The 27,832-nt window shown below is 41.7% G+C and overlaps 1 protein-coding gene across 7 annotated transcripts in view; it reads right to left on the bottom strand.

Annotated features, from left to right (window-relative positions):
* Nucleotides 1-5,872: 5,872 nt before the first annotated feature.
* Nucleotides 5,873-27,832, bottom strand: part of DOCK10 (dedicator of cytokinesis 10) — a 280,263-nt gene continuing 258,303 nt past the window's right edge. For all 7 annotated transcript variants that reach the window (XM_063713072.1, XM_063713071.1, XM_024243212.3 and 4 more), the window contains 6 exons: nucleotides 18,950-19,096; nucleotides 15,683-15,893; nucleotides 13,932-14,122; nucleotides 11,330-11,430; nucleotides 10,999-11,137; nucleotides 5,873-6,618 (listed from right to left, as the gene is read on the bottom strand). In XM_063713072.1, the coding sequence (XP_063569142.1) occupies nucleotides 6,502-6,618; nucleotides 10,999-11,137; nucleotides 11,330-11,430; nucleotides 13,932-14,122; nucleotides 15,683-15,893; nucleotides 18,950-19,096 (906 nt within the window). In that variant the 3' untranslated portion in view covers nucleotides 5,873-6,501. The remainder of the gene's footprint in view (nucleotides 6,619-10,998; nucleotides 11,138-11,329; nucleotides 11,431-13,931; nucleotides 14,123-15,682; nucleotides 15,894-18,949; nucleotides 19,097-27,832) is intronic.

Consider the following 27,832-nt stretch of genomic DNA (forward strand, 5'->3'; position numbering starts at 1 on the left):
AGAGGACTGGATCTCAGATGCCAGCTCTTGTCGTTCCTTACACTTCTCTTCATCTGCTTAAAAAAATCGTGATCCTACACAAACTTTATTACATTTTAAAACTTCTTTTATTAGTATTACTCACATGCAATGCAGCTCTCTCAGTAGCTCTCAGACCTTGAATATTGTCTGAGCATCAGGTCTCATTGATGTCAGTTGCTTTGTAATGATGTAAGAAGATAGAATGAGTAGCTTGGATGGCTGATTGGAACTTGTCAATTCAGGACTATCATATGACATATATATATACCACTCTACAAAGTACCCACATGTCCTCCTGCCTTTTTTTCTAACAACTCATTCAGTAGCTATTATATTCCGCTCTTAGAGATAAGGTTTAAAGAGTTTAAGTGATTGGCCCAAGGACATACTGATTTGAGCCTTCAGACCATTATCAGGTATGGTTCTTTGTAACTTACTATGCCACCTAGATTTAAATGAATGTGTTTAGGTCTGGCTTTAGGCCTAGATACAGGAGATGACCGCTCATGCAGTGAGATGGTGAAGAGGGGGTATGGGTGGAGAAGAAGTTCAGTGGTAGAATATCTGAAAACTTCATATCCCCCAGATCAGAAATTCATTCTCTTTGGTTAAGGATTGTCCTTTGAAGGTATTAATTTCTCTCAGGAAACCATAGCTCTTTTCCCTGTAATCAGCTATTTGCATTCCAGTTTGAGCTGAATTAGTGTTAGTCTTGAGTGGGGTTTGCAGGAGTGGCAAAGACACAGAAAATGGGCTGCCATTCCTAAAGCCAGTGCCCAGTACCTCATAAGATGCTCAAACCTCCCAGGAGTGGAGGTGGCCTCACATATTCCTTCTCAACCCAGTATTTGAGGAAACAAGTTCCTTTTGATTGGAGTTGACATTTGAATTGGAGTCCCTTTGGAAACAAAAAAGGCACGGAGTGAGAAGGGGAGGGGTTTCTGTTTAACCAAGGTGGGCCTGGGTGTAGGCTGAGAAAGGACTGTGACAAGGTAACAGTAGGTAGCAGGTGACAGGAGAGGACAAGAATCTAATGGAGCTTGGAGCAAAGATGACTTGGGAAACTTCCAAATAAAAAGATCATGTTGTTAACAATTTTTGCCTAAGTTTGCTGCTGCAGATAAACATATCCAGTATCAAATACTTCAGTGGCAAAACCCTGCTCAGGCTGAGAACTGAAAAGAAGCCAAAATCCAGTAAACTCTGATATTTTCAAAATACTCCCTTATAAAAGAGATTCAAGGACACTCATTCCTACAACGAAGTCTGGGCCCCCAATCCATCTTCCTCCGCTCCCCATTCCTTGCCCTAGCATTTTCTCTGGAAAGACTCCATCCAACAGAACTTTGAGAATTTCACTCCAATACTCTGAAGGGCAGGTCAATAGATTGCAAAGATGAAGATTACAAAGATTACAAAGATGAAGACACAATCTGCCTTCAAGGACGCCATGACAGGATTGGAAGAAAACACAGATAATGACATGATAATTGATGGCATATCTGAGAAGAGGGAGATGGGTGATACAGGCAACACTTGCCAGTCATGGGCAGAAGATGGAAAATCCAGACATGCTAGGAACACAAGCAAAGCCTCAGGAAAACCTACTGACTTAGCCCACTCCCCAAAAGACAGACTCTGAGGTGGAGATTTATATGCAAGATGTTTACAAAGCAATTCCCAATGCTTCTTGGGAATTTGCTTAGAGGGAGGAGTTGAACTGTGAAGCAGTTGCAAGAGGCCTTTTAGTAGGAGCTGGGGAACCAGGATGGCCTTTAGAGTCGGGGCAATGAGCGCCTTTGTGCTTCTCATCCTCAATCAGTCATTGAAGTGAGCTTCTGCTGGGCTGGTGATGTGACCTGGAGCAAGAGGGACTCAGTTGAGAGCCACTGGGAGTCCAAGTAGCTGGGGAAATGGGGACCTCAGTCCTGAGGGAGGATCTAGGTATGATTTCACTGCATCCGCTGTACATATGAATTAAGCTTGGTCCTGATGTGTATGGGTTAGATTTACGTAGTTGGAGAAAAGGGAGAAAGGGACAGGAACTTTCTTTTTTTTTTTTGGAGACAGAGTCCTGCTCTGTCGCCCAGGCTGGAGTGCAGTGGTGCTATCTTGGCACACTGCAAGCTCTGCCTCCTGGGTTCATGCCATTCTCCTGCTTCAGCCTCCCGAGTAGCTGGGACTACAAGCACCCACCACCACACCTGGTTAAATTTTTGTAATTTTAGTAGAGACGGGGTTTCACCTCGTTAGCCAGGATGGTCTCGATCTCCTGACCTCATCATCTGCCTGCCTCCGCCTCCCAAAGTGCTGGGATTACAGGCGTGAGCCACCGCGCCTGGACTGTTTTTTTTTTTTTTTTTAAGTGAGCAGAACATTGCGGCTCTAATGAAGGTTATGCATAGGCAAGCAGACGGGATATGAAATTAGGAGGAAGGCAAGGGGCTCCCTGCAGAGAATCTTGAAGGCAGTCATGCCTGCACTTCGTCATTTTCTCAACAAAATATATTAACATATAACATTTAATATATGGTATATAGTTTTTCACTGCTATAAGTGTAGGGGCGGAGGATATGGGGGCCACTTGTAATATGAGCAAATAATAACTTTGATTTAGTATCATTTTGTCACATTTGTTCTCAAATATTTCTTATTTCCTAACTGCTCATGGGAGTACTGAAATCCTATAATATATATATTTTTGGCTTTCTGGGGTTTGACTAATATAAGATGATAAATCATCCACCTGCAAACATGGTGGACCTCCTCTGCAGAGAGACCAACATTCAGGGTTCTAAAAGCCAAGCCTTCCCAGCAATGTTCTCTCCATCTCCCTGTGACTACATCCCACAGAAAGCTGTCATTAGGAAGGAAACATGGGGATTGGACCATTTGTATTGGTTTCTAAGTGAGTGTTAACACAGGAATAGAGATGTACTATGTGAGGTTTGGATAATGGACACTCATTTATAAGGTAATTGTCACCAAAAATAGGGGATTATGTTAATTTTTTATTGTCTGGGCATTTTGCACTTTGAAATGAGAATGAAAAAAGAAGTAGCTACTGAGTGGGATGATGAATGAATGAGGGGACAGAGCCAGGGCTGACATCCCAAGTATTAGATCCACGTATTCTGTGTTGGATCTTTTCCAGGGTAAATTATAGAGGAAAATGCCATTTGTCTTATTTTCATCCATTCCATCTGTAGAACTGAAGAGTTACTACCATTTTTTATTGAGCTTATTTTGAGGAGTATTAATTTAACTTTATACAAAGATGAAAAAGAATGTAAAATAAGAATTTGGTTTCTTGGCAATTCAAAATCAGGTCACTGTTTTACAAGGCTTTATCATCCGTACAGTAATTTTTTTAGGGGTAGCTAATTAGCAGAGGACCCAGTGGAGTTTTTATACCCAGTATGTCTAAGAATCATGTGGGCCTGGGTACTGGACTCCACTTCAGGAGGTTCTATTTCAGAAGTTCTTATGGCACAGAGAAGTATGCATTTTAACAGGTGTTTTGTCTGATTCTGAAGCAAGTGGTCTTCTGTCCGTGAGTGATTACTACAGTGAGATAGATAACAAAAGTTTGTTTGAACTGGGGTCTACACATGCCTATGGGATCTAGGCAGGAAATATAAATAAGAGGGGCTGCCTGGTAGAAGTTGGTTAGGGCTTGGTGCCTATTGCTGCAAGCTGGAAAACACATGTAAAAAGGGCAACAGTGTCTCAATTTTCACTTATTGTTGTGATGGGGGAGTGGGATTCCAATACTGCTAAATGGCCTGAGCATTCAACAGATACCAGAAAGCTGGAAATCTATACAAAGTCTCCTAATATTTAACTGTTGACACCTAATTGAAATAAAATAAAGACTATGTGTTTGGCAGATAAAATATGTATGCTGGATTCCATCTCTGAGCAGCCAGTCTGATGCGTCTGGTCTAGAGAAAGGAAGAAATAAAAGGTGTTGGGATTGTGCAGGGTGAGTTTCAACGCTGTTAAGGCAGAGTGGTCTTATGTGATTCTCTTTAGAGCAGTTGTATTTAAACTTCTTGTTCTATGAACAGTGTCAGGGGCAAAACAGTGTCATGATCAAAGATATTGTGGTTTGTGATGCAAAAATAGAATATTTGGCACCTAACACAGACACAAAGATCTATTATTTTCAATTACTTCCTTAGAGTTTTTTTGGAAGATTTATTTTCAGATTTGGAGGTAATCCATTGCCAACCATGTCCTGGGGGCATGGGAGATGGGTGGATTGGCATGGGCAAGAGGACTTGAGCCTACAGGTGGGAATTAGGTGGGAGATGATATCAGAGGCAGCATCTTCCTGGGTGCCTGGAATAGTAATGTCTAAGGTGGCCTAAAGCTACAAATGGGGAAATTAACAGAAAAGACCTGAGATGCTGACCCAGACAGCCAGGAACCAAGAGAACTGGAGCCAGAATGAAGCTTGGAATAATGCTTTGAGCCAGAGCTCATCAAAGGGCAATCTTTTCTAAATAAAGAAGTGAGCTCTATTTGAGAAAAGAATAGTTAAATGTGTCTTGAGGCCGGATGTGGTGGCTCACACCTGTAATCCCAGCACTTTGGGAGGCTAAGGTGGGCAGATCACGAGGTCAGGAGATCGAGACCATCCTGGCCAACATGGTGAAACCCCGTCTCTACTAAAAATACAAAAATTAGCCAGGCATGGTGGTGCATGCCTGTAATCCCAGCTACTTGGGAGGCTGAGACAGGAGAATCACTTGAACCCGGGAGGTGGAGGCTGCAGGGAGCCGAGATCGTGCACTGCACTCCAGCCTGGGCAACAGAGCGAGACTCTGTCTCAAAAAAAAAAAAAAGTGCGTTGAGGGATCAGAGTTCTCACCCAAAATATCTTTCTATCTCTTCTGTGTACCCAAAATTTAAATATGTATTCCAACCCCTCACCTCCCTCCTCACCATCATGTACTGACATGGCCAATGGACTTGCATAGCAGAAAAATGAGCTCAGCTGAAGTCTCCTTCTTTAAGTCTGGGGCTTTGGAATGGCTGCTGAAGGTAAGTATGAAATTAGATTCTCTAGCTTGCCTTCTGCACCTAGAAGCAGCTCAGTTTAGGTCCATGGCAGCCAGTATTCACTAGGGGAGGGAAGTGGGCCAGAGGGTGGAAAATGTCAGTGGTTCCCAAACCTAGGTCAGCACCTATTGGTCATAGCTCTGATAAGCTCATGACGTGGCGGTAACAAACAATCATGAATCATAACACTGCAAAATGGTATTTCTCACTCAAGACTATATGACCAATAGCGTTAGCAGGGAGTGGGTGTGTGTGTGTCTTGCTCATTGCAGTTTCTTGGGTACTGAGGCTGACACAATATGTCAAAGGTAAGTAAATTAGGGCTTCAGGTACATCAAAGATAAGTACATCGGGGAAGAGGCTGGGAAGAACTACTTACTGGCTTTGAAGCCTCTGCCTGAAAGTAACACATGTTACTTCTGCCTACATTTCAATGGTTATAGCAAGTCACATGGTCATGCTTGCCTTCAAAAGAGGCAGGAAAGTGCAATCCTACCACAAGGTTAGAGCAGAGAAATGGAACATTTGTGATCTCTCTGAGAACCTCCACAAACCTTAAGATTCGGATTCATTATATTTTCCCCAAGTCATTCTAAGTCTCTCCTATGTTTGGAAACCTCTGATCTACCCAGTTCATCTTTGGAGGAACTTCTTAGCTGAGATTTGAGTCCTTTCTTGGCTTCTTGGCAGGGCATCCTAAGTATTGAGTATAGATTTGCATTGGGTAGATATTCAGTGAACCATTTTTCTCAGTAACTCACCCACTCTTCAAGAGGAAACCAAATGCAAAGTAACTGTATTTTTTATTTCTATGAACAATAAAATACTTTCATAATTTCACATCCCATTGCTTTTAAGAGCACATATATTACAAATAAAGGAACTCCACAAACTTTAAAGATTAGTATTTATCAACACTTTTGTACACATACACAAATATTTTAATATAATGGTATCTGAAATGTTATTCATATATTTTTAGTACTGTCATAGTATTAACTAAAAAGGATCTTTTAAATTTGGTAAAAACCGTATATCTTACAATCTTTTATTTACATCTGAAATATACTTAAATGTTACAAAAACATTCACTTTAACCTTTAAAATATGTGTACTAGGACTGGGGTACTGACCATACGATAACTGACAGCAAACTTAGGGTTTGCATTTGAGCTACACATTCACTGAAATTTCATGGCAAATATTCAACTTGGCTTGATCAACACTGCTCAAAGAAAAAAAATATACAAAATGTGCAAATTCAGAGGTTGGCAAAATTCTGAAGCTAGCGAGGTAAACAAAAATATTAACACCATGAAAACTTCAAATAAATTAAACCTATCTTTCTCTTCCCCGAGATTAGCTGCAAATTCAGAAAGTTCTCTTAGAGGTGGGTCTGATGCTGCAGAGCCCTCAGACTTCAGCACTAGATGAGATGGAGACCGTGGGTAGGGCCGGAGTTGCTTTTCTAATTACTCGAGTGTAGGTTTGGTCCACTCCGCGCTTTGACGGGTCGTCCCTGCCCGTAATCTTAAAACAGGAAAAAACACAACACAACGCAATAAAATAATGCAGAGGTTAATGTTAATATCCCAAACACAAAATTAAAACCCAGAATAGAGGTTTTTATTCCCCACAGGGTAATTTATTCAAATTATGAAAAGACACATATCAAAGTAGATCTAAATAATTTTTCCCCAAGACCATGTGCTAGCTTTAAGTTTTGATGAAAGTTAAAATATTTTCACAATCCTCTTCTGCTATCTGACATAAATTTATAAATGTTTGGATGAAACTTACAAATACATCTGAGTAATTCCAGGATTTTATTCTATTCTAAAAGTTTATAATTTATATTGTCAGCATCTGCCAAAAAAGGGAAACATTAGAAATTTTATTTAAATGTTTGCATAAAAGGAAATATAGTAAAAAAGTCTTGACCTGATTTTAATCTTGAAAATAATGTTAGTGTGCCTAAAAAATACTTTATCAGATTGATTCAAACAATGATGTGTAAGCATAATAACAACAGAAACTCCAGACAGTTTTAAAATATATTTTTGTACAGAAAAGATTTCTGTACAAAGAATTGTGAAGATTTTCCCACTGACTTCACACATTATCCCACTGTGCCATGACCTTCATCTCTACTCTTCCAAGATAGAATCGCTACTTCTGTAAGTGCCCCAAAGAGCACTCAGCTGAGAGCATCCTATACTACCAATAAATTCTCCTTATGATCAATATCACGAAGCGTTGAATAAATAATCTGGCTGATGATGTGTTCAAAGAGTAGACTCCAGGTGTGGTATACCTATGCTTGGCATCACACCAGATTGGGTCCGTTCCTTTCTCTGTATTTTGTATTGGATACCCATCATCACAGTTGACTTCACTATGCTGTTATTCTTACTGAATGTTGAAACTAACTCCAAATGGGCATCTTATACTGATGCTTAAACTGAATGCTTATATGCATTACTTTGGCCTCAAAGAAGGCTTTTGTGTTTTTTGCTATTTATTATAAACAGTATGGAATTTTGGCACCTGTAAAAGCAATTATTACCTGCTGGTCAGTGACAACTCAAACTACTTTATCTCAACTTCTCCATTTTACATGGTAGCATCCACTTTATCTTGTCTTGTCTCTTTCCTTATGCTGAAGGTTCCTTCATTAACTAGATGTCTTCAAAGTACTTCTCTAGCTAATACTTTTCTAGACACTTTTGGAGTGAATTGCATATGTAGCTGAAACAGCAGAAGGACGAACATAACTACATTTTTTAGTTTTAATCATGGGGCCTTTACCCATTCCTGAATGTAGGCTGGGATCACTTTGGAGCACTGATATAATCTGAAAAAACAGCAATCATGTTTTTTTTTAGACGGAGTCTCACTTTGTCACCCAGGTTGGAGTACAGTGGCATGATCTCAGCTCACTGCAACCTCTGCCTCCCGGATTCAAGCAACTCTCCTGCCTCAGCCTCCCAAATAGCTGGGATTACAGGCACCTGCCACTACACCCAGCTAATTTTTGTATTTTTAGTAGAGACGGGACTTCACCATGTTGGCCAGGCTGGTCTCCAACTCCTGACCTCTGGCAATCTGCCCACCTTGGCCTCCCAAAGTGCTAGGATAACAGGTGTGAGCCACTGCACCCGGCCTCATGTAGTTTTTAAAACTAACTCTGGGATTAAAGAAGTACGTAGACAACTTCTATGTTTTTTAAAGACTATGTTTTTTTAAAGATTTATAGGAGCATCGTGACCTGACCAGGACAAAGAAGTTTGCAACCTCCTCAGACCTTTGCTTGTGCCCAGATATCTGTGGTCATCAGACACTTCTTGATTTCAACCCCCTTCTTTTCTCCCTGCCCTTAATATAAAAAGAGCCTACAATGTGTACTGAGTTAAGATAGCACTTTAGGATGCTGGATCACCATCTTCATGTTTGCTGGCTCTTTGAATAAACCTGCTTTTCCTCCCATCAACTCTCACTTCCAGTGTTCGGCTTTTGAGCAGACAGCAGCCAAATCTGGGTTTGCTTACACATAATTAATTCTATTTTTTTATTTCCTTTTTATATTTTGATGTGTAGCTATCCATTCTAATTGTTTCTTTTTTTTTTTTTAAGACACAGTTTTGCTCTTGTCTCCCAGGCTGGAGTGCAATGGTATGATCTTGGTTCACTGCAACCTCTGCCTCCTGAGTTCAAGCGATTCTCCTGCTTCAGCCTCCCGAGTAGCTTGGATTACAGGTGTGTGCCATCATACCAGCTAATTTTTTTTTTTTTGTATTTTTAGTAGTGACGGGGTTTCACCATGTTGGCCAAGTTGGTCTCGCACTCCTGACCTCAGGTGATCTACCCGCTTCGGCCTCCCAAAGTGTTGGGATTACAGCATGAGCCACCGTGCCCGGCCTGTTTCTATTTTTAAGTGTTCAATGGAATTTTTTTCTTCATTGTAATTTTGTATGTACCTGTTTTCAGAATATGTGCATGAATAGATAGGTATGTGAAGGTATTCCTATAGATGGAGACCTAGGTGACAAATCCCCATTGAAGTCCAGAACCAGGAGAAGGTGTGTATTTCCTGTGGACAGATCTTTTTATAGATCTATTTCTATAACAAAGCCTATACAATCCATCAGTTTCTTTTCTTTGTGTCAGTTTCCATGAGTCATAGAGTCAAGTTTTGCTTCTTTTAGCAAAGGTTTCCTGGAAAAGAGATGATTTTTCTCTCCCCTTAATCACCTGGTCCTTGTCTTTATATTTTTGTTTTAGCACTTTTGGGTACAGCATATCTTTGTTTTGGAAACAAATCAGCTCAAATATATTTTAGAAGTTGGAGTATGAGTTTTCATTTTAAAAGCTACATTGTTAACTTCAGTTTAAATCATGAGGCTTTTCCCTCCATTGACCTACCTTGAAATGGAAATGGAGTTGTTCTAATTAAATAAAAACTTAGAGAGCACTAGCTACTGGGGAGGTGACTAGAGAGACTGAATGGCTAGGAAGAGAGGGGTACACCAGAAGGCCACAAAGGACAGAGTAGACATAAAGAAAGAAAAACATACCACTTTTGCTTACAGTACTGAGGGAAATACTAGACACAGAGGAACAGAAGCTGTATAAACACGGACCTCGACAGAGCTGCCAGGAAAAAAGAGAAAAGCATTTTTGTCCAAAGTTTCTAGGTCAGAGGTGATTTACAGTTGGAGACAAGCAGTCCTTCACCACCTTCCCGAACTTTCAGATCCATTGTTTGTTTTTTATTTCACTCCCAGATTTATGATTTTCCCCATTCTATCAAGTCATCTCTTCTGAGTACTTAATTCCTGTCACCCCTCAAATAGCCTAAACCAATACTACCTCCACGAGGAATCCTATCTACAGCAATTCATTTTCTCCAATATAACTCAGTCAACCATTTCTTTCTCTAGCTACATGGAGAGTTAAAAATCAGGATGGAAGAAGACGAAGAAAACGAAAAGAAGCAAGATGGGAAATGCAATTAGAAAAAACAGATTCATACAACACACTTCATGGTTTGTGAGTCGTATTAACAGTGCCAGCCCATTTAAGGAAAACAAAGGAAATGTATATTCAGTGGGTGGCTACCATGTATGAAGCACTACTGGGAGACTAATTCAAGTTCTACCCCTCAATTTTTCTGTAGAGAACACATCTAACTCCTGGAGGGGAGCACGGGTGATGAGATGTCCAGGTAGAGCATGGAGGTATGGATTCTAGGAACTAGGCCAGGAAACAACACTTGGCTTTCAACCAGTTGACTTTTAGCCACCCAAAAAGTACTGAGATGACTGAATGCCCACATTTTGTGTGCAGCCTTACAGAACATGCTGTACACATCCCAGACATCATGGATGACTTGCTTGTGGGGTGGGTGGTTAAGTTTTATCTGAATTCTGCACATCTGCAGGAGGCCCAGCCTCCGTAAAGGCAGTCTTGGTGGTAAATAGCCATGACTAGTCTTGGGGCTCATTGTGAGTATAGTGCAGAGACCCCCTCAACTGTGGACTCCACATCATGGCCTCGGGGTTGTGAGGTCCTCAACCAGGGATGGTGGAAGGTGGCAGCAAACCCTCATGGGAATGTCACCCAGTGTTTCTCAGCATTTAATAGGACTCACATAGTCCAGAAAACCAAGGGTTCATGTGGACTGTGGAAAGTATCTAGGTTCTCATAATCTTTTTCTATAGATTTTCCCCCAGCCTGACCTCTGCTTTGGGGCACGAGGTTGTGTGCATGGGAGAGAGAACAGATCAGCAACATGGTGCTGATGCAGTGATTTCTGCAGCAAGAAAAGGGCCTCTTTCCTGTCCTTCTGGCATTGGGAGTGAAAGGGACTTTCTGTCCACTGATAGCGCGTGTGCACCAAGGAGCGCTCACCTGCTCATTCATGATTGTGGAGAGTTCGCTGAGCATGTCCTTGTAGTGGGATCTCAGTTCTTCCTGGTACTCCAGCTGGTCCTCTTTGATGAGGCGCTCGTTCACGTCAAGGGCCTGCCCACATGCATCTGCAAATTGCCTTTAGCGACAACATTAAACAAATTAAAAACCAGCCCTCGGAAGTGGCATTGAGCTCAGTGACTGTGAGTCAGTTCAGCTGCTGATGGACTCTGCCACCTCAGTGAGTTTTGGTGTGATGGATTCTTGGGGGATTGAGGACTTCCTGTCTGAGGAAGTTCAAGGAAGAACATCCCAACAAGGAGAAGCTTACCTGAAGATCTCCTTCAAAAGCTTTACTTGGTTGTCAGGATACTTCTTTGCATTGGTTTCTTCAAGAAAAGCTCGTGCATAGGCCATTGGCCCAGCGTTAACCTGATGAGAAGAAAATTGATGAAGGATGATCTACCTTCTGCAAGGAGCCTTTTCCACAGCTGGAAGGAGTAGCAACTGTGCACCAATGGTGTGGTACCCCAATCTCACACCCTGCCTTCTAGTCCACTCATTTGTATACCTGACTTAGCTGCTGTCCTCCAACTTGTCAATAAAGCATGAGTCTGGGCTCTACCTTTCACTAACAAACTTCCCAAACTTCAGTCCTTTGCCAACCCCTTCACATTTTTTTGTGCCATATCTGTACATTGCTTAAACTGCTATTTTTTTCTTTGTTTTTTTTCTTTGTTAGAGACAGGGTCCCACCCTGTTGCCCAGGCTAGAGTGCAGTGGCATGATCACTGCAGCTTCAAACTATTGGGCTCAAGTAATCCTCTCACCTCAGCCTCTCAAGTAGCTGGGACTACAGGTGTTTGCTACCATGCCTGGCTAATTTTTTAAAGAAGGTTTTTGTAGAGACGGGGGAAGTGGGGGCGGTCTCACTACATTGTCCCGGCTAGTCTGGAACTCTTGGCCTCAAGCAATCCATCTGCCTCGGCCTCCCAAAGTGCTGGGATTACACGCATGAACCACCCACCAAATCTGCTGTTTTCTTAACAGCTTTTAAAACTAGACTCACTTCTATTAACTCCAATATATTTATTTAAATTGAACATTTGTGAAATCAAATGTTTGAAGTGCTAGTTTTTTTTTTCTATTAACACTCAAATAAACACATACTATTATGAAGGGATAATCCACAGTGGTAGTGGTGTGGGCACTGCCCTAGAATCACTGTTTCACTGGGTTCCATTTGATGGTCTGGCTTAGATTCTGGCTCAAGGAGGCATTTATCAGATTTGCTGAATGAATGCACAGTGCTGGGTTCAATTCATGCTCATGCACATGGAGGGCCTCACTTGTGCAGGAGTCCATATCCCTTAGTGCATAGAAGCTTTTAATGTGGCTGTCAGGCTTGGGAAGGAAAAAGGTAAAATAAGAAGGAAGCTGACTTCAGGGGCCTGTGACCAGCAGGCATGGCCAGTGTGGCAGATGCAGTCACTGGTACTAGGTGTACCATCTTTTGCTTCTCCAGATCCAATCTCCACTTCCCTCCACTCAGCTGTGTGCCTAGGGAAGTCATCCTGTATGGGATAGGACAATGGCTCTCTTGCTTTCTGGCCTTCTCAGCCCATGGGGAACACAGACAAGGGAGGTAGGGAAGGGGAGAGTGTGGTCAGTAGCATTAATTTTTTCTTTGGCTTTTTTTTTTTTTTTTTTTTTTTGAGATGGAGTCTTGCTTTGTCACCCAGGCTGGAGTGCAATGGCATGATCTCAGCTCACTGCAACCTCTACCTCCCAGGTTCAAGCAATTATCCTGCCTCAGCCTCCCAAGTAGCTGGGATTACAGGTGTGTGCCACCACACCTGGCTAATTTTTGTATTTTTAGTAGAGGTGGGGTTTCACCATGTTGGCCAGGCTGGTCTCGAACTCTTGACCTCAAGTGATCCATCCACCTCAGCCTCCCAAAGTGCTGGGATTACAGGTGTGAGCCACTGCGTCTGGCCTTCTTTGGCTTTTAGGCTCCAATATAGCTGTGCAGGGTGCCACTACTGATCTTCCTTTATTTTAAAATTTAATACTTTATTCCTTACAAATACTTAGCATCAATTTATTAATATAATAAATAAAAATTAATGCCTTATTCCTGAGTTACTTGGGGCTCCCTTTAATTTTGTGCCCAAGGTGAGTGCCTTACTCACCTCACCTGCCTGGCCCTGGTCAGAGTACTAAGCCCCAGAGCTTCCTCCTTGCAGAAGCCTCCCTATCGCTAGCTGAAGCCACTCCTGTCGACTTGTCTGTCATCAGATGGACCTCTCAGCTCCCCTGTCTGCTTCCACTAACTCTTCTCTCCTTGCATCTTCAGGTCTAGGGTGGTCACACCGCCTGAGTGCTGCCAGTCCCTCTGCCAGCCTTTTCTGGCTTTCCCAAATGCTGCACACACTTTTGGGAACAGTTTATTTACTCTATCCTCCTCAATCACTCACTGAGCATGCCATCTGCTTCCTGTCACAACTCTGCCAGACAGATAAACATGCATGCACCTTTTATGAACTAGTAATCATTCTTTTTTGGATTTGTTTCAAAACAATTTTTTAAGGCTCTTAATGACAGATATGTACAAGAATGTGGTGTTTCTTCATTAGTTAATTCATTTGTTAGTATACAGATATAGAACACAGTTATCCATAGAAGATGGGATAGCAAGGTGGAGGAAGAATACATTTTATTTCAGCTAAACTTAAGAAAGGTCTATCTACAGGTGTTGAGTAACATCAATGCACATTGACAACTAGAAGCCATTTTAAAGACCCAGATAAAGGTGTTCTATTCTCACGAACAGAAAAATGTTTCTTATATTCTTTGTAAACAAAGTTCCCAGGGCATTTTACACCTGGTTTCATTGGCCATGTGCATCTCAGCCTTGGGCAATGCTTACTCACCTTCACGCTGACACTTCCTTGCAGTTTGAGCTGCAGTCTGATCATGTCCACTTCTTCCATTGTGCAAAGCTGATTAAGCTCAAAAACCTTCTTGGACATCTCATCAATCGCCACTTCAATTGGGTTCAGTTCTGTGCTTGATTGGCTAATGACTTGTATTCTCTTCTTCACGTAGGGGAACAGGTGACTCGCTGTACAAAAGCCATACAAAGGGATTTCAAGGTTGAGGATTAGTGAAGAGTCAAGGGTTTCCCTGAAGGACCAGACGATCATGTATCATTTCACGGCACATGGCACCTTCCATTCTGCATGCTTTTAATGCCTGGGAGTTACTTTTTCTGCTAGGTGCCATCCTGTCTAATACCTCTTAGCTTTTGCCCAAGCTCCTTTGACCTGTGTGCTCTTCTACCTTCACTGCTAACAGGCCCTCATTGTCAGGGCTGTTTTAGGCCTTTAGAATTTTTTTCTTTTTTCTTTCTTTTTTTTTTTTAGATGAGTCTCGCTCTGTCGCCCAGGCTGGAGTGCAGTGGCACGATCTCAGCTCAATGCAATCTCCACCTTCTGGGTTCAAGTGATTCTCCTGCCTCAGCCTCCCAAGTAGCTGGGACTACAGGTGCATGCCACCATGCTCAGCTAATTTTTGTATTTTTAGTAGAGACGGGGTTTCACCATGTTGGCCAGGATGGTCTTGATCTCTTGACCTCATGATCCGCCCACCTCCACCTCCCAACGTGCTGGGATTATAGGCGTGAGCCACCGCACCAGCCAGCCTTTAGAATTTCTAAACACTGAAAAGATTAAAGCTTCCACAGCAACTTGTAATTCAGATAAAAACTACACTAACCCACAATACAGAATGCCTAAATATATACCAAATAGTATATATTGATACAGCTTTGTTGTGGCTTTTTTATTTCAAAAGTTTTGGATACATTTACTGAAGGCAGACGCTTGTCACAGTTTAGACATCAGTGCTACTGATAGGCTGTAGCCTAATCCAGGATGGCCCAGCTCTCAAAGCGAGTTACTGATCATTTCCTCCAGAATGCCCTTGCTTACTTTCCCTGCAGCCAGCCTTAGGAGCCCCCACTGGGTCACTGGGTACTCTTGTTTCATTTCTCCTGCTCTGCTCACCTGAAATTCTTGCCTTACTTGGCTCTTTCTCCTACCAGACTGTGAGCACCTTGAGGGCAAGAATCATGTTTCATTTGCATTGCCAGTACCCAGAACAGTGCCCAGCCCCTAGCAGGGCCTCATTAAATGTGTGTTGAGGAAATGAAAGGATGACTAGCTCACAGCATAGATCTAGAGAGCACATGGAGGGATATTGGAGACTGACATCTGCATTCGTTTTACAGATGAAGAATCTGAATCCCAGACTGGTTTAGAATCTTGCCCCAAAGCACACGATGAGAGCTGTTAACCCTGAAGCAATTGAAGGTAGACTCAGAGAGGAAAGTTCAGAGTGCCTTGTGCCTTTCCCAAGGCACTGACCCCATGACCCTTCACACTTACAACCTTAAGGGAACAGGTATGCAAAGCAACTCTTTTGACAATTTCTCCTCTGGTTGGCTTCTGTTAATAGAGAATAAAGAGATGGAAATCTCTTCTTGGCAAACATTTCCCAGTTAGCACATGTTGAGTACTTCTCTGCAGGACTGAAATAACTCTTGATTCCTACTGATCCAGCCCTATAAAGGGGCCTGTGCTGGAATAGGTGCCACACGTGTGGCCCGGCTGCCTGCACCTACTTGTCAGGATCGTCCGCCGCTTGCACTGCTCCGCCACTCCACCGTGCTTCTTGCCCGAAAGCGTGAAGGGCGTCTCGAAGACAAAGCGGTTGATGTTGTGGTGCATTTCGAAATCTGTCTTCCGGTCTTCAATTTCCTTTTCCTCAAAGAATGGCGTGACATAGGTCACCTGGATGTAGGCATATTTGGGGTCCAAATCCTTGGGGTTTACCTGTGTTAGCAGATTATGGGCAAAGTGAGTGGTGTGCCCTGGAGTGCTCCTGAAAGCAGGAAGCTCCCATTCCCTCAGCTTGCATCCAGAGGAGGCTGTGCCTCTCCCCTTGGAGAAAAATGGGCAGTCACATCATTTCAGAGCTGGGCAGGATCACAGAGAGAGTAAAGGCTGGACTGCAGCTGAGCAGCCAGGTCTGTAGGGGTGGAATTGGAGCCAGCACACCAAGTAGCTGAGGCTCTTCCAGACGTGCCTGGCTGTGGCATGTTATTTAGTCTTTTATTTTCTCTCTTCTCTGTAATGAATGTTCAATCACCTTTGTCTGGGATGCAAACTTCTTTTATTTTTCATTTTATTTATATTATTATTATTATTTTTTGAGACACGGTCTTGCCCTGTCTCCTAGGCTGGAGTGCAGTGGCATGATCTCGGCTCACTGCAACCTCCGCCTCCTGGGTTCAAGTGATTTTCCTGCCTCAGCTTCTCTAGTAGCTGAGATTACAGGCATGTGCCACCATGCCTAGCTAATTTTTGTAGTTTTAGTAGAGAGAGGGTTATGCTTGTTGGCCAGGCTGGTCTCAAACTCCTGGCGTCAAAAGATCTGTCCTCTCGGCCTCCCAAAGTGCTGGGATTACAGCCATGGGCCACTGCACCCAGCCCTAGAATGCAAGCTTCTTGAGAGTAATTCAAATGAAAACTTTTAAAAAATATCTTTTGGTCCCTCTATGATTTTACCCATGTATCTAGACTGAGGCCACTGGCTTTGGGCTTGTGCCGAGGAGGGAGGTTCCTTGCTTAATTTAGCAGATTAGCTAATGAGCCTATTACATGATTGCAAAATTTTATAGTTTTAATATCAGGTTCCTTCTCTTATCTGTAACAAGTCATCCCATGCATCTTTTTTTTTTTTTAAACAAAGGGCTTGGGTGAGTGAGTTTGACAAATAGCAAGGAAGACAGGCTGGGGGTACTAAGAAAATCCAGGAAATCGCACCTGCTCTCCTTTGGAGTTGGAAGAGATGGAGTTCTCAGCTTCTTTTCTAATGAAACCTCAAAGAATTTTAAAACTTCTCCCAATTTTCTCCATCTGTCTACCCATCCACTGCCTATCCAGTCCCAGAGATTTGAGGGACCTCCTGAATTTACTTGTAATGCTACTACTAATTACACTGTAAGGTGGGTATAATTGTAACCATTTTACGTCAAAAATAGGTTTAGAGTGACCAGCTAATTTCTCTAAGATCGTCAGCTGATAAGTGGTGGGATGGTGGAATGAAGACTCAGCTGTTCTGATATCAAATTTGGCATTTTCTCATCCCCCCATGCTGCCCCAGGAACTCTGAGTATACTTTCTACTTACGAGAGCCACTAATACATTAGTTCCAGCTGCCTGCCTTTCTGGGGAAGGTGACTATAGACATCAAGCTAAGAAGGAGAATGATGAACACATTCACAAAAATTTCTGCCCAGACTCAAGGATTTCATGCCCAGATGCCTCCAAACTTGAGCTTGTAAAAGAGGACAGAAAAAAAAAAAGACCTCTTCTGTAGCCCAATAGAACTGTATGCCATTGGGCACAAACCATCTTTTCCAGCTCCATCTTCTGCCACACTCTTCTATCCAACCTGTATTTCAAAGACCTGCCATTCTCTAAACATATCTCCCTTTTTCATTCCTCCCCATCATTGCATGTGCTGGGCTTCTCAGCATGCCCTTTGCCTCTAGAAAACTAACTCAAACATCATCCCTTCTATGTAAGGCTGCCCAACTAAGAATGAGCTGTTAAGGGAGGTCCTTGCCCTGAGCTTTCCTTGTACAACTTGGACTTTGACTCTCTGGTGATACTTTACTGTAATCTATTTAATTGGCTGTTTGCACAGGTCCTTCTCTTCTTAGCCCCATGTGAACTGTGAGCTCCAGAAGGAAGAGACCCTGTGTGCTTCATCTCTCAGTTCTGGGCTTGGCATTCAGTAGGCATTTGGTAGAGGTTGGCTAACTGAACAACAGTGTGTAAGAAGATGCTGAGTAATCTAAAAGAAGAGGTAAGTATTTGCTTTCTGGAGCCAAGAGGAGGGTAACTGAATGTTCAAAGGTTAATGTAATGTAACTGGCAAGTCTGCCTCTATTATAGGGGACAGCTTTCAAAACTGGTATGGCCTAGTGTGATGGTTAATATTAAATGTCAACCTGACTGGATTGAAGGATGCAAAGTATTGTTCCTGGGTATGTCCGTGAGGGTATCGCTAAAGGAGATTAACATTTGAGTCAGTGAACTGGGAGAGGCAGACCCGCCCTCAATCTGGGTGGGCACCATCAAATCAGCTGCCAGTACAGCTAGGATAAAAAGCAGGCAGAGGAATGTGGAAGGACTAGACTGGCTAAGTCTCTGACCTCCATCTTTCTCCTGTGCTGGATGCTTCCTGCCTTCTAACATCAGACTCCAAGTTCTTCAGCTTTTGGACTCTTGGACTTACACCAGTGATGTGCCAGGGGCTCTCGGGCCTTCAGCCACAGATTGAAGGCTGCACTGTCAACTTCCCTACTTTTGATGTTTTGGGACACAAAACTGGTTTCCTTGCTCCTCAGCTTGCAGACGGCCTATTGTGGGACTTCACCCTGTGATCGTGTGAGTCAATACTCCTTAATAAACTCCCTTTCATATATACATCTATTCTATTAGTCCTGTTCCTCTAGAGAACCCTGACTAATATGCCTAGGAAGACTTCCTTAACTGAATAAATATTTTCAACTTGCTGTTTTTTCCAATTCCACCACTGAGCCCAATTACTTTCAGGCTTTGATTGCTATTCAAATGCAAATAACCAATGGAGACGTAGAGAATTTACTAAGCTCTTTTTAAAAGTTACCCAAATAAACACATATAATGTTTTTGATCCTCCTCCCCTTAAATTACCAACCAACAGGCAAACAAGCAAAACATTTAAAATAGTTTTTGTAGTTTACTTTGCATCGTCAGGCAGAAAATGAAAACTTAATGTAGTTAAAGAATAAAAAAGTCAATTCTTAGCACTTGCATGAATACTGATTTTCCTCTACCTTGTTGGAATCCTGGATTATCTTCACGTTGTCTGCTCCAAATTTATCTGCATAGAGCTTGAGTAATCTTTGGGAAATCTCAGACAGACCTGTCAGCTTAGGCTCTTTATAAATATACTCTTTACCTTCTTCTTCTTCAAAAAAGCCCTGTGGAACATAATGAACCACCAATTTTATTAAAGAATGCTAATCATAAATCAAAAGCAAAACGAAAAGGCATTTACTTAAAAAACATATACAGTTTTTGGTTGTCATCCAATCCATTGGTTAACACCCTATAAAATTCAAAATTGGAGAAGAAAACACAGTGAAGAAAATAAAATGTCATCTTATAATCAGACATTAATGTAAATATTTCCTAGCCAGGCCAAAGAAACTCATGAAATATCTTACAGATATTATTTTCTCTATTTGTAGAACTCAATGGTACTTGCATATATTTTGGGGGAAGAATGCCCTCTTGTGGCAGCTTGGGGTAGAACACGAAATATGGAACAATTTTTGGCAGCATTCAAAGAGCAGTCAGTATCATTTTTAATAAGGTCTTCTATAAGTCTTTGAAACTAACATAGGAAATGGTGTATGGCATTTAAAGCTATTTAAATGGGCTGGCATGCATGCCACATAATCTTAGATGAAAAATCACCACACTTTATGTAGATGTCGTAACAGAAATTACATATGTTATGCTCCCAAGTACTGCTATTTAAAAAATAACTTTACATCAACATGACTTCAGGGACCTCCTAAAACTTACCTATATGTAACTTAATCATGCAATTCACCTTACTAAGAGATCTTTTACATTCTTGAAAAGGAAGACATTATAGGATTAAAAATAGCAACCATATCATCATTTTTATTCCACAAGAGCAAGTAGGTTTTAGCCTCTATTAATTTATTTGTCTGGTTTGAAGCAGGGGGAAGGGAAGATTCTATTAGCTGAAGATAACTAAGTGAAGCAATCTTTATAATTCCTTCTCTTTGAAGAGACACAGAAGCATATTTCCTGTGGAATACATGTGGCCTCAGAATACTAGATGAAGTTCGGAGTTAAGAACCCAAAGATATCTGGTTTCTTTTTTTTTTTTTTTTTTTTTTGGCAGAGTCTTGCTCTGTTGCCCAGGCTGGAGTGCAGAGGTGTGACCTTGGCTCACTGCAACCTCCGCCTCCTGGGTTCAAGCGATTCTCCTGCTTCGGCCTCCCAAGTAGCTGGGGCTACAGATGTGTGCCACCACGCCTGGCTAATTTTTGTATTTTTAATTGAGATGGGGTTTCGCCATGTTGGCCAGGCTGGTCTCGAACTCTTGACCTCAGATGATCCACCCACCTCGGCCTCCTAAAGTGCTGGGATTACAGGCTATATCTGGTTTCTTCTGATTGTAGAGCTGACCCATAAGGAAATGACTTTTGAGGTCTGGATGAAGACGCTGGACGTCAAAAGGAAACTTAGCCATATTAAAAAACCATTTTTGACTATTTAAAAATATTAATTATATGTTTAAAAAAATAGGCAAAGTGTTCCAGCACTATTATTTTTTCATAGTTAATGTGAGACAATCTAAGAATATTGATTAAACTCACATCTGTATGATGCTTTATACTTCAAAAGCACTTTCATACATGTAAATGGGATCATCTTTAACAGGGTGATTTGTATTCTAAGCGGGCTGTAGCTGTACCTTTGCAGAAGCCAATGAACAAGGTCTACTCCATAGCGAAATTCTTGCCAATCAGGTAATCGCCTGCTTCCTTGCACATCTCCCTAATTGACTTTGGGCTTTCTAAAGGCAGGAAGTGTGTCTTCAACATTGCATGCCCAGTGTTTAGCACAATGCCTGGTCTTTAGGAGGAGGTCACTCTATTTGTTGAACAAGCAGATGAATGAAAGAGTTCTTAAAGGGCACACATCTTAAAAAGGCGTATGTGTACCAGGCATAACTGGAAAATAGTCCATGGCTTTAAATAAAGATGTTTTTATTGAACAATTTCTTCGAGAAATGTTCAAGACAAAATACAAGTAATTATAAGTGCCTTGACCCCAAACTGCTACAAAGTGTCATATGATGTTGAAAGCATGAAAAGCAGCTCCTGTCATTCCTGTAGACTTTGCAGGGGTAGTGAGGTCTGACTCCACTCCCACATGACTTCCAGCCTGCTATGTTTTTTTTCTGTTGCTGTCTTTGTGGAGTTTTGTCTGATTCAAGGTCAGGAGCTAGTGGCTACAATTGACAGACTGACACATCAGAGAAATAAGGCTTCTGAAGCCTTCAGGCGGAATCCTCATGGGGCTAAAGCTGAAGCAACATTTGCAACTTCAATTTCAAGGAGAAAAATCTCTAAGGTTCAGGAAAAGATTTTTTCTTTTTCACCATAGTGTGAAAACTAGCACAAAGACACATTTTCACTGTAAAATTTTTCCCCTGACAAATTTCTGAATCTAGAGTGAGCAAAAAATGAGTGGTGGGAGGCAGGTAAAAATTGCCATCATCGGCCGGGTGCGGTGGCTCACGCTTGTAATCCCAGCACTTTGGGAGTCCGAGGCGGGCGGATCACAAGGTACAAGAAATCAAGACCATCCTGGCCAACACAGTGAAACCCCGTCTCTACTAAAAATACAAAAATTAGCTGGGCATGGTGACACACGCCTGTAGTCCCAGCTACTCAGGAGGCTGAGGCAGGAGAATCGCTTGAATCCAGGAGGCGGAGGTTGCAGTGAGCCAAGTTCGAGCCACTGCACTCCAGCCTGGGTGACACAGTGAGACCCCGTGTAAAAAAAAAAAAAAAAAATGTCATCATCATGACCTTTGCGGCCTTGTTCATAACCTGTGACTTTCTTTCATCCCTCCTCCTTGGGCTGTGGGATGGGAAAATTCAGACTCAGCGACCTACTTACTGGGAGGCTGTAAGGACAGTGCTTGGTAAACAGATGGCCTTTGGTGAATGCTAGCTATGTTGAGGATGGTTATGATCATGACACTGGTGGTGATGACAACAATGATGAAAAAACTCTGTATCTATAAAGCAATTTGAGTTCTGGCTTTTATGCAGCTTAATTCAGTTTTCAGTGCTTGAAAATACATACTTTCAGCTTCTCTTGCCTAGGCAACAGAGTTTTTCTTATTATAAAAGGTCTATTGAAACTCATTTCAATATTTTGGTAAGTGATCAATTGGTGATTGGAACGTTTTTCTAAAGAGCTTGGAAATGTAAACCTGTTTTGCAAAATGAGTAAGAAGGAGATAGAGGAGCAGAATAAAGCATTTAATCTGCTGTCCACTGGGGTTTCTGTAAAGAGTTTTGAAGCCAGACAAATGGCAGCTCTGAAAATGCTTGGAATGCATGCTTACCTTATAGCCTGGGAAACTATCAAAGCAAAGCCCACTGAGCTACAGACACTATCTGAAGGGAGGCTTCAATTTCAGCTCTGTCTATGATATAAATGATTTACAAACAGGGACACAGAGTGACGAAAACCAGGGTCAGTTTCTCTTTTGCTTTAGCCCCAAGGTTATAAGCTGACTGCATTTCAAGGCAATGGGAAATGTGATCTCTGCACTTCCCTTGCTAGTTTGATTTTTAAAATGTCATTTTGCAGTGCAATAAACACCTTCATCTGCTCTGGTCAAGAAAGAACACACACTAGTTAAACAAGGACTGCATGAATTATGAAACTTTAAGGCAATACATTATGGTAAAAATGTACTTCAATAAACTGACAACTAAAAGCATTGACTCCTTCCCAGATGCTTTTGCAGGTACTTCAGAATCTTGCAGTGCCCCTGGATCATCACTGTGTTGTCAAATATAAGGGCCCCTGGTATTATATTAGACTCATTCAAAGTTCACAAAGAGAAGAATGTATTTGAGGAGGAATCTAGTATACAAAAGACAGGCCAGAAAATGTCAATACTAGGCTAAATGCTAAGAGAAGAGAAGCTACATGAATGAATTTCTTTGCATTCATGTAGCTTCTCTTAGCATATAAATCTGAACTCAATTATGACGTTTAATTATACAGTATAGATATGTGGCCTAGATCAGCGGCTTTCCTATAGGTAGAGAGCTATATCATGTCCCAAAGTGGAGATGGTGGTTTTCCACTCTACACCCGCACCTTCCCTCCTCCCCAGAACTCCTTTTTTTATTAAGATCCTGAGATGCAAGTACACCCATATAGGCATGATTGCAAATTATGGAATCTATGGCCTTTAGTGGATAGACTAAAATTCTCCCAGGTCTTTTACTTAATTAATTCCAGGGGCATCTGATATTTTAAGTTATGTAATGGGTATTCACTTGCTTTCATGTTAAATACCAGGGCCTAAGGACTTCATTGATTATAGTTGATGTTTGCTCACTGCTGCTGTTTCATTACTATAGAAATCAATACCTCAGGGACACTTTGGAGGACACTTTGTATAGGCTGCAATATGTCAAATTTCCATATTGATGCTGATGCCGGGTGTTGCATTAGACAATTCATGTTGTGCAAGACTTGCATTTTTTTAAAGTTCCTGCTATGAACGATCAGTTTTAAACTTGTTTTCTAGTGTCTGGCTCATTACAGACACAATTAGTATTAAATACCTCAGCCAAAACTATAAAATGAGAGCAGTGGTCTGCATGGGACACTAAAAAAATGTACCCAAAGGCCTTTGTGCAGGCAAAGGGCCTATTGCATATCATATTTCCATAATCTTTTTAACATCATTGCAAGACACGTCAACTTGGATACTAAAAGGTAAGTTTTACAGGGACATAAAGCACCATTATGAATAAGAAATTATTTCTGACCATGGAGATTATGCTAATCAAGTAGTCAAGATTTTATCTTAAATCTTTGGAACCTTCATTCTGTACACGTTCGCGGGAATGTTCAAGTCTACTTGGTATTTATTTATCATGGAGTGTGAAGTGATGTGTGCTGTCTGCTCCTGTTGAATCCCATAGTTCTCACTCTCCATGTGGTGTCTTGAGACAGGCATTTGAATCTCATCTGAGCAATGATGAATGAGGCTCTAATTTGCTGCTTATCAGGACGACCTCCATTAGTTCTCCTTGTTAAAGGCAGCTGGGTTTGAGCTTATGGAGTGTCATGCTTAGGCAGGTTCTCAGTCAGAGGATTTAACAAAACACTTTGCCTTTTAAGCTCAGATTGGAATTTTTTTTTTTTTTTTTTTGAGAGAGAGTCTTGCTCTGTCCCCCAGGCTGGAGTGCAGTGGCACGATCTTGGCTCACTGCAAGCTCCGCCTCCCGGGTTCACGCCATTCTCCTGCCTCAGCCTCCCGAGTAGCTGGGATTACAGGCGCTCGCCACTACGTCCTGCTAATTTTTTGTATTTTTAGTAGAGACAGGGTTTCACTGTGTTAGCCAGGATGGTCTTGATCTCCTGACCTTGTGATCTGCCCACCTTGGCCTCCCAAAGTGCTGGGATTACAGGTGTGAGCCACCGCACCCAGCCTTGGAATTTTTTATAAAGACAAGTGAGAGTACTGCAGCATTAAAAAAAAAATCAGGTGTAAAATCAGCACACTTTACTGAGAAGTCTGAAAGAAGAATAAAGTTAGGTCATTTGCAAGGGCTCCCCCCAATACTTCCCCACTGCCCCCCTCAGTCTATTTAGTACAGGAATTTTCAAGTATTCTTTTAGTAGGTGAGTTAAGGGCCCATAATCCCAAATTTATAAATGAACATAGAAAATGCTGGTATGGTATGAATGTGGGAAGGAATTTAAAGAATTACAAAAAAGTATGTACTGGTCAGACAAGTAGGGCTGAATATGGACAATGTGTGGATATTAAATGTTTTCTCTTTCCAGCTTAACTGACAATAATTATGTTGAACCATATAAAGTTGCCATTTTTGTACATAAAAAAGTGGTTGAATATAGGCTATTTCATATGACTCAAAATAATATGAAGAAAATCCTTTGTCATAGAGCTCGGGGTACTGACAGTTTATTTTGGACATGGCTTGTTCTCCAAATTTCTTACCTTGCTCCTTTCTCCATCTCTGGAGACTTACCCAGACATATTGGGTAAAGATTTATTCCCTGGTTCATCTTTTATGTTTGGAATTAGTCCCATCACCTCTGAGAATGCTTAGAGCTCACCACCATAGACCCCTATCACTCTAAGACACTCACTCCTTCAGAAAAAACACAGTTTTTTCAATATCTTGGGAGGTGCTCACCAATAGCCATCACTCCAACTTCCAAAATTCTGACCATTTTGGTCTCCTTAATAAGCTGCAGCTCATAGTGGCCTGAAATAAGTAGACGATCTACAATACCAAGTCTATGCTACATATATTTAAGATACGTGGTACCCATACTTATCTCTCTGTGTGTTTGTGTATGTAAGGCTTTCAGACTACATCTACCTTTAGGCAGAAAGATAGCATGTATGAAAAACAAAGGATACATTTTTGTAATTCAGATAACTGGCATAAACACAACTTGGTTAAAGAAATGCAGGATGACTCCAAAAATGAATGAAAGCAGGATTATCTCACCCTTTGTACCAAATGTTGATTTGCAAAAAAAGGTTAAGGTTCAGTTAAAACCATACAGAGGGAAGTGTGAGGGGTGTTAGAGCATGCAAATGGAGAGCGAGAGTGAGTGAGAACTTACCACAGCCTGGAACAATCAAGACCGAAAGAAGAAAAGAGTAAACATCTGCATTAAAAACTATTTGAAAAGCAGTGTGATTCACTTCTACCTGCTTTAGAGCCCGTATCTCATATATTGGTTGCAGAAACCATCTGGTAGGCAATCCTGTTTTCATGATCAGGTTATTAATGGAGTTTTTTACTTTTTCATTGGAAGGAATGCCTGAGGTTTTATAGAGTCATGTCTTGGTGACCCAAAAGCACATCTTTTGTGCTACTTCTGTGCTGCTCAGCTAGCCTGTGGCCATCTCCCTTGAAACTCTGTTTTTCCCTTTCAATTCTGCTCCCACATCCCCTTCCCAACTCATAGCATTTTCTGCCATTTTTCTTGCTGTCTCACCAATGTCACAAATTGTATATTTTCTTCATGGCTTCCAAAATGGCTCCAAAATGCCATTTCCTCTTCTCTCTCTTCCTCTTCTGAAGGTTCCCACACTTCTCTCTCTCCCAATCTATGTTCTCACTTCAGATAGTTCAGATTCTTTTCCATGGACCCAGAAAATGTCTAAATTTGCTTTTTTTTGTATAGATTGTTTATGCAGATCCCCATTTTTCAGACCATTAGTTTCTCTGTCTCCACTCTCCTGATATTCCTGTGTCCTGAGAAAAATCCTGGTTGGATTAATTTGTTTATAATAAATGGCTACTTGGTGATACTTATCCTTTCCAGGTAGAAAGTATCTACCTTTATTAATTCAGAGGTTAGCTTTTTTTTTTTGATGGAGTCTCGCTCTGTCGCCCAGTCTAGAGTGCAGTGGCACGATCTCGGCTCACTGCAAGCTCTTTCTCCTGGGTTCACGCCATTCTCTTGCCTCAGTCTCCTGAGCAGCTGGGACTACAGGCACCCACCACCACACCCAGCTAATTTTTTTGTATTTTTATTAGAGACGGGGTTTCACCATGTTAGCCAGGATGGTCTCGATCTCCTGACTTCGCGATCCGCCTGCCTCGGCCTCCCAGAATACTGGATTTCAGGCGTGAGCCATGGCGCCCGGCCCAGAGGTTAGTTTTTAAGCTGCCTTTGGTGAGCAGAGGAAAATATGTATTTTTCAAATGACTTCAATGGGGATTGACCTAGAATGAACATGCTGGCGTTGACTCCTTCAGCTGCAGCCTTAAGAACAAGAAGCTGAGGCTGGGCGTGGTGGCTCATGCCTGTAATCCCAGCATTTTGGAAGGCTGAGGTGGGTGGATCACGAGGTCAGGAGTTCAAGACCAGCCTGGCCAACATAATGAAACCCTGTCTCTACTAAAAAATACAAAAATTAGCTGGGCATTGTGGCACCTGCCTGTAATCCCAGCTACTCGGGAGGCTGAAGCAGGAGAATTGCTTGAACCGGGACCCAGGAGGCAGAGGTTGCAGTGAGCCGAGATCATGCCACTGCCCTGCACTCCAGCCTGGGCTACTGAGCGAGATGATGGGTTCAGGGGAGAGGAAGTGTGAGGTCTGAGAGCCACTGCCATTCTGAAAATAAAAGCATGGGATGTCTATCCACACAAGCAACAGTCTAAAATATGTCTGCTGAAATATAATAGTGTTATAAGCCTTCCTGAAAAGAAAATGAATGGTGCCTGGGTTTAGTCCATTGAAAATGTTGCTCAGAGACATTCATAATTAATATATAGTATGTTCACTTTCAGGCCAATACAGTGGCTCAGTAATATTTTCCATCTTCTTCATTGCTTATGCAGCAAACTGGGAAAAATAACTTTGAAATTACATTGACTTGCAATATAGGAAACAAAATAACCATCCGGTATTCTGTCTAGAAACAGTGGTAGTTTGAAAATAGGAGAAAAGAAATTGTGTAATAGTAAAATCAAGGGTTTGATATGGTGGAGCCCCTAGGAAGTCTCTTATTTCCTAGAATATTAGGAATGTTACTTCTTAAAACATGTTCAATTTAATTTCGCTTTAATATGTGACATAAACTTAGATATTTTAGGGTGAGCTGGAAAGAAGAGAATGTTGAAAAATAAGGGCCCTCTTTCTTCAAGAAGTTAGAAATCACTGTTAACTCAACCCATGGATTTCTTTGCTCACTTGTTTCCCAACTTTGTACATTCCTATGGACAAACATGTAGACCATCACATCCAGAGAAACACTCAAGTATAGTCAGACACACCCACACCTCTCCATTCACTGGCACACACAGATGTCTCATGAAGAATGAAAGACAACATTCAACTGCTCAGCAGAATTTATGGGC

Source organism: Pongo abelii, chromosome 11 (genome assembly GCF_028885655.2).
Source record: "Pongo abelii isolate AG06213 chromosome 11, NHGRI_mPonAbe1-v2.0_pri, whole genome shotgun sequence".
Classification (NCBI taxonomy): Eukaryota; Metazoa; Chordata; class Mammalia; order Primates; family Hominidae; genus Pongo; species Pongo abelii.